Source organism: Pocillopora damicornis, chromosome 1 (assembly GCF_964200805.1).
Source record: "Pocillopora damicornis chromosome 1, jaPocDami1.2, whole genome shotgun sequence".
Classification (NCBI taxonomy): domain Eukaryota; kingdom Metazoa; phylum Cnidaria; class Anthozoa; order Scleractinia; family Pocilloporidae; genus Pocillopora; species Pocillopora damicornis.
Genome location: NC_142670.1, coordinates 8499662 through 8507118, shown reverse-complemented (window position 1 = coordinate 8507118; position 7457 = coordinate 8499662). Strand labels below are relative to the sequence as shown.

General features: G+C 38.3%; 1 protein-coding gene across 1 annotated transcript; it reads right to left on the bottom strand.

Moving 5' to 3' along the window:
• Positions 1–1100: 1100 nt before the first annotated feature.
• On the bottom strand, positions 1101–2750 carry LOC149051797 (polycystin-1-like protein 2). The gene is made up of 3 exons (XM_089214801.1): positions 2640–2750; positions 2086–2319; positions 1101–1688 (listed from the first exon to the last, which is right to left on the bottom strand). The coding sequence occupies exons 1-3, from the start codon at positions 2748–2750 to the stop codon at positions 1347–1349; spliced, it is 687 nt and encodes a 228-aa protein (XP_089070927.1). The 3' UTR covers positions 1101–1346.
• Positions 2751–7457: the final 4707 nt, after the last annotated feature.

Sequence of the window (7457 nt, the reverse complement as noted above, 5' to 3'; positions counted from 1 at the left end):
GACGAGCAGAAGTTTGAGTCACACAAGCGAGTTACTATTTATGGGCGTGTCTTAGACTATTATTCTCACTTGCTTATTTTCATTGCACCCATCCCCTCAAATATTATGTTTGCCGCTTTCTGGCTCTTCTCCTATAGCAGAATTGAATGCCAATGTCTTCATGGGATTATAAATCTATTGCTTGGAATTTCTTTCCAGTCCTAAATTTGGGTCTCGCGCACTAACATATCTCTTGTACCCTGTTCTAAAGGGATATTCCTACTCAAAATATCCATTACAAAAGCAGAAAATGCCTTAGTCAGCTCTTGAAGAGGCCGGCAAAGTAAAATTTTACTTCATATATTTGATTTTGGATCTCCGTGGGAACGAAAAGTCGTAAGATAAATTAAACACGCGAATTTCAGCAATGGATTCATCAAAATCAGATAATGTTTACTCACCTTGCCAAAGTTTGGTAGTCCATCCTGGATTGATTTCGTCATCAAGTACCGATGGTCATTTCTGTTTCCATAACACACTGCCATAAGCAAGAAAACGAAGACCAAGTATAAACCCAACTCTGTGAAATAACGTGTCACGTTCTGTTTCTTAGCTTGTCGTCTCCTCATCTCTTCCACATCTGATAATTTCAGTGTCCAAAAATGTTTCTCATAGTACCCAGTTTTAACTTGTTGAGGGCTTTCGCAGGCGTGTACTTTTGATCTCTTCGCCTTTACCTTTAAAATGGCCGAAAATGTTAAAGCTGTGAAGAACACCTTTACTGGTTCCTTGATCGTTACATCCTGCGCGAATGAGATATGCATTGAAGACAGCCACTGCTCACTGACACTCTTTTCCCAAATTAGACTGTAGAAAATTGAAAACGCAACCGAAACACTACAAGAAAAAAAACAACAAACACCAAGCGATACCAGAGATCAGGGTACCTTTAAGACAATAGTCATTGTTCGTCGCAGACTTTTCAGCTCCTTTCTGAAACAGAATCACTATGACAATGTTTATGGGCGTCACAACAAGCGCGCTTTCAGTTCCAGTTACCACTTGTCTCCACGACATTTTCAGCGGTCCGACTTGGATAGGCTGTTCATATTTCCCCTCTAACTTGTAGAACATCGCGTTAGCAAACATAGATGTCAAAAGCACTGAGAGGCAGCAAGAAAGCCGCTGTACTCTTGTAAAGCGGCTTTTTCTCAGCTTGGCTGCTACTGAAATCCAAATATGCCACTCCGCGAGTCCTCTTCGCCAACGTCTTGCAACTTCATTGCCAAAATCCAAATGATTTGAGGTCTGGTCGATTACTCGCTCGATGCGCCCATCTCCGCGCTCAAGAGCAAACCACTGATTAGCTATGAATTTCCACGACTGCTTGGATTGTACGTCCCGAATTCTAGGTACCACGAGGGATTATCTCCAAAATTATCATGTCCAATCTGCACTCCTTGAATCGCACCAAGTGATTTGTTAACATAAAGTACAAAAACATTTGAATTACCTCGTGAGAATAAAGTATTCACTGCACCAGGCTCTTCTTGGCTAAGCTGAAGAATGCCACTCTTTCCATCAGAACCGTAAATTTCCAAAGCAACATGAGCAGTAGTGCCTGAGTTTTTCCAAACCCCTGTTGTAATCATTATATTATATTCATAGGTGCTGCTTGAAGATGATGGAAGTTGGATCGGTAATTCCTTCTAAAAAAAACATGACAAAGCATGAATTACATGGCTAGCTGATTTATATTCTTAATTCGCTGTTTTGGTTCCAGTCCAAAAAAAAAAAGGCTGTCACTTCATTTTTTTTAAAACCTTTTTATTTTCTCAACACTCTAACTCCCAGGGGTGACCAACATGCAACTTCTCCCAAAAATATCCGTACATTATCCAGGTAACAGGTAACGAGAATACTCAAAATTATCAGGTAGATTTTGTTATCTTGATCTATTAGCAAATTGTCATTACTTATTTACAAACAAATTGTATAGCAACCGGAAGGAGATTTAAGCACAAAATCATGGGAGTGAAATGGTCATGCTGGAGACCATACTGCGTTAAAACAACAGTCCTAAGCAAAATCACGCTCGACACTCACATTTTTCGCGTCTTCCTCGTCGAATTTCCTTACGATAACAAGCACAGTCACATAACATAATAAAATCGCCGCAATAACCACAATTACTGCGATATTTCCAGTTTCTGATAACTGCTGAAACTCGACTAAGACTTTGTCGAAGTCAACGGGATTCGGTTCCACTAAAAGACTTCCCCCAAATGATGTCAAGTGGCTACAGCTACAGCTTAAAAGTCCATCTAATTCTGCTAAAACCTGAAATTATAAATGCAAGATGTTACTGATAAAAATTATCATTTTGGCTGTCATCATAAATCACACTGTATCTTTTTTGTTTTAAGGCGCTTCTATGCCTCAGTTGGCTATCAAATCGATTCGACTGTCGTCTGAAAATGTTCTCTGATCAAAGATTAGCCTGATTAAATGATAAGCTTAATGAGTGAAGATTATTACAATACCACAGCACTTTTGCAAACATTACTCGGGAAAGCTCAAATTATCTGAATAGTGTTGAATACGATTCCAAATTAGATGAAAAAGATTGCGCTGAAAAGCGTTATTTAATTTTTACTTACTCGACAACCAGATGATATCCACTTGTCACACGTTTCTGACCAGTAAACACAACTACCCAAGGTCACCTTCAGAGTGTAGTTCTGGTCTGTTGTGGAATCATAAACTGGCATCACAGGGACATTTTCACTTTGGGGCGGGGCAGATGGTGAATCTTTGACTTCGACGCAGGAGCGCTTCCTTCGCCTTCCACCAAGACAAGATCTTTTCTCCCTTGTGTGAGATAAGTTCACTGTGGCATTGTAATTTTTTTAAGCCGAGAAAGTATTTCCCAGGACGCTCAGCCAGAACTTGTATCGGCGCACGTGGATCCACGGAGCAGACCGGTTGTCCGTCACTTTTGTCATGTGCGCTTATCCTCCAAACACACTTTTTGTCATAAGAGATAGTAGCATTGAGGTCGTAGTTTTGAGTTGTCTGTCGCTGACCAAAACGCATATAGACAAACAGATGTACGGTTGGATCTTGAGGTTTGATATCCAGCATCAACAGGGTGTTTTCATACTTGACGTTTATCTCGTGGAAACGTAGATCATCGTCCTTTGTGAAATACCATGACTTTTCTGAAGCAGAGATTTTCTGAAGTTTAAAAGGCGTATCGATAACAATGTCTTCCGTAAGATTTGATACTTTAATAAGCTCGCTGTCGTTGTTTTTCAAGTGCAGGGTTACAACATCAGTGCCAACTCTCTCCTTTGTGGCGTCCCAAGTGTAAGGGTTGAAAGAAAATGAGAGCATCTAAAAGAAAAATAATTAAGAATTTTGCTTGTTTGTTCTGTGGACTGCTAAAATTGAACACATCAACATGGTACTCCGTCTTACTATTAATCATAAGTTATCATAAGTTGAGATCAAAATAAAACTGAAAATATATTTGAAAAACAACGAAAAATAAATAACATTCATGTGGCCACTTCGGTCACATGACTCGATTCTCTTTTGTTGCCCAAGTGCCAGAGTTGAACACGTCAAAAGCAAAACAAGAAATATGATTGCTGGAGGTAATAAGCAACCTTTAAGTGCTATTTTAACTTGACTGGTGTCTATATCTGCAAAAAAAAAAAAAAACTTGGATTTAAATTTGCCTGAAGGGCAGGAATACTTACCTGAACATTTACAAAACTTGTTTTGTTCACTCCAGAGAGTAACTTTTGGCTTTTAGACGGTAAGATAAACTGGCCTTTTCCTGCTTTTATTTTCAGTCCTGAAAGTCTATGAAGGCTGTATCTTCCGAGTGTCATGGAAAGTTGTCCCGCTGTGAATGATACCATTCTTTCATCAGGTACTGTCAAGGCCAACACTGAGTCTGCAGCTTTCTCGAGGGCCTTCATTGAAATCTTCACTAGTAGTTTACCCTGTAGAAATTTCATAAATAACCATATAATGTAAGCAAACTACGGATTTTCGCAAGCTTAAAACAAACATACATACAAACAAACCTTAAAAGGTCCCAAATATGAATGAAGAAGGGAGTAACGGTTAGGTTTACAACAATCATCAATGGACCATTCGCCAATGAATAAAGACTAATGTACATTACAGTACCAGTTGTTGAAAACTTGATTTGAAGTTTTCTGATGCAATCACTGCTGCTGCCTTCAACACGCTATTAAGACATGAAGCCAAGTTTTCTGCTGATTGCTTTGTCAGTGGTATGTCTGCTACGTCTTGTTTCTGGGCAAGAGACCATAGTCGTGACGTCATTGAACTGATAGCAGATAAGGAGAAATTCTGTGGAGTGCAAATGAATTTAAATGAAGCTAAAAATGCTTGCTTTCAGATTTCTTTCCTATGACCGTCCTAGAGATAATCTGTGGCGAATTAGTTAAAGTATGTACAAAACTATAGGTTGGTTCATTTGATAACGCAATAGTTGCTTGTTTTTATGCTTGTTCATTTCCGTTTTCTTCGTCTTTGCTGTTGTTGTTATTGCTGTTTTTCTTGAGCTTTTCTGGTCAAATAGTTTCACGGTATGAAAACTTGACGTAACCACCAACGCTATTCCAGCCCCAAACAATATTACGTAATTAACTTACCAAAAACTGATGGGGCACTTTCTCCACAACCTGAAGAGCAGAGCCGATAACTGATGATTTTTGAAGCAGGTCGAAAACAGTTTTCGTTTCCAAGGGCGAAATTTTATCAAGGATGTCGTTCATCACCTTAAACAACCATAAAGATTTTAGCTTAAAGTTATTGAAACCAGTAAAGAAATAGGCAACCAGACTGTATCCCCCATGTGAGGCTCGTTCCAAAGATATTGATCTAAAGACATATTTAGACATAACGTATCAGATTTCCCTATGACATTGCCAGTTAAAACCCATCAAATGATTTGCAAGGGCATGATTGATCTAAATGCATCAAGTCACCGAAAACGTCCAAGCAGAAAAAAAAGGAATATTTGGTGATTTCTGCCCATGAAATGTATCTTTAAACCTCAATTTCAAGACGTTGTAAGCATTCCTTTGAAATTTATTCAAAGCATTCTCCTCAGCATTCTTCATTCGTCAGAACGGAAGGTGAATCGCGAGAATAATGGAAAGTCAACGCTTAAAATGCACGAAACAATTCTCGTGCTGCAAAAACATCAGATATTTAACGCATAAGCCTCCATTTTTCTCAAAAGTATGTTGATATATTTAATGTATTATACTTGTCTGTTCTTCGAAAGTTGATTTTTTTGTATTGTTATTATTTTCTTCATACAAATGTCTTCTCATTTTTTTGCACGTTTGGCCCTTGGCAAACTCTTTGCTTTTCGGATACTATCAGAATGAACTAGTTTTGTTTCACTTTTTATTTAACGAATTGAGTTTGAAAAGTACCTTGTATTTCTCCTGCAAATCCATTGAGGTTTCATGTGAAACTGATCGAAGTAAAGCGTTTGCTATTAGCGCCGCTTCTGTCAGGTTTTTGATCTTAATGAATTTCTCACGAAGGTTTGCGATAAATTCGGGTGTTACATTCGGAGATGGCTTGATCTGCAAAAGTCAAAAGTAGTTATCTATAACTATAATTAATCTATTACTAATAGGGACTAAAAGAATTCAAATATTCTCACATCCTTTCACGCTAAACATTAAACTAATGGTCAGCGACCTACCTGAACTTTCAAAGAGACTGGGGAGGCAGAAATTCCACAATTGTAGGTCACTGTAGCGATAACTTTGACAGTAAAATTATCTGTACTGATCCCAGGCGGTATCCAAGAGGTAGTTATGTTGTTGTTAACGCCACGATATAACACATTGTACAAACCATTCTCTAGCCTGTATTGAAACTGGTAGGACAGAGGGGTGTTGTCATTTTCCCAGTTGCTACAGCTCAGACTGAAATTAGTCTCCAGTGAGATGCCGCTTGGCGGAGTGATGGAGCAGTCCCCCCTCTAGGGGGTATTGCTGTAGGGGTTATTGATGTAGAAAAATCGTTAATTACTATCAGTCCCAATCCTTACACCTAATAGACCATTAACAGAGTCAGGGGAAAAAATTATGCGCCAACAGCTGCAAAATTTCTTTCAATTACCGGTACAGAAAAGTTCTAAATAGACCTGTGATATCTAACACCAGGAGTTCCAGATATATTGAAAGACAATAGAATTTAGTCGAAAAATTAGAATGCAGCGTGAGCTGGAAAAGCAAGATTATAAAAAAAAGGAGTATACTCATACAGGTTACTTTAATGAGAAATCTAAGCAAAATATTCGCCGCATTTAACCCTTAAACTCCCAGAAGTGATTAACATGTAATATCTCCCTGTGACATCCAACTAACTGAGAAATGTGTGGCAGCTAGAGGGAGAGTTAAAAATTAGATCTTGGAAGTTAAAGGGTTAACAGTTTTTTCAACATCTACATGTGCTCGTACACATGCATTAACAGCTTTAATGTTGACAAAACTCGTACTTATGCAGATTTCCTATAAACCTGTGGTATAAGCCTCATGTGATGACTTCAAAACTTTGATGCTCACTTAAAGGAGAATGCAAAAATAAATTTCGTATTCCTACTTTTTCAGTTTAGGTTATCGAAATCAAATTGAGTCAAACGTTCTTGCGACAACACGATCAAGACTTATGTACAACTACCGGTAATTTATGAATGTTAGCCTACCTGGAACGATAACCTTCAAATACAGTTTACGCATTAATCCTGAAAACCCTTCTAACAATGACTCACATTTCATCTCTCCCTACAGTACCACCCCTAAGTCACACATTAAGCCCATGAGAATAAAAGAGATGATCACCAACCCTAAGAAGCTTTTGATTGTTCTCCTTGATTCAGCAACTTAGGAAACGTGTAGAGAACAGTATGGAAAATATGCATACAGATGTTAAGGTGCAAAGGGTTTACATTGTATCTGCTGACAATTGTCCAGCCGGATGCTTTTGAAGTTGTGAGAGCATTGTTCCAATTACATTTAAGAGAATTTATGAGAACTACCCTCCCCTCAGACCAGTCATCAATTATTTGAGGGGGGGGGGATAAAGTCAGCGATATGAGGGCAAACTGTCAAACAAATAACGAGGTTATCATCTCATCACTGTCTCATTCACCGTGAATAAGACAATGTTAATGACTGTTACTTGTTATCCAGAGAAAGATAGAAGTAGGATATGGTTTGCAAAACTCTCTAAATTATTATTTTTAAAATCTATCAAGTTATAGCTCTCATATTCTTGCCTTCTGCACTATGTGGATGTGAATTGATTCAATCTCCATGTGTCAAAATATAAATAACGTACTCATCCTTTTTACACCCTAAGATCATTGTGTATATTCTCAACACTGTTCTCTGCGCATTTCCTAATGTTCT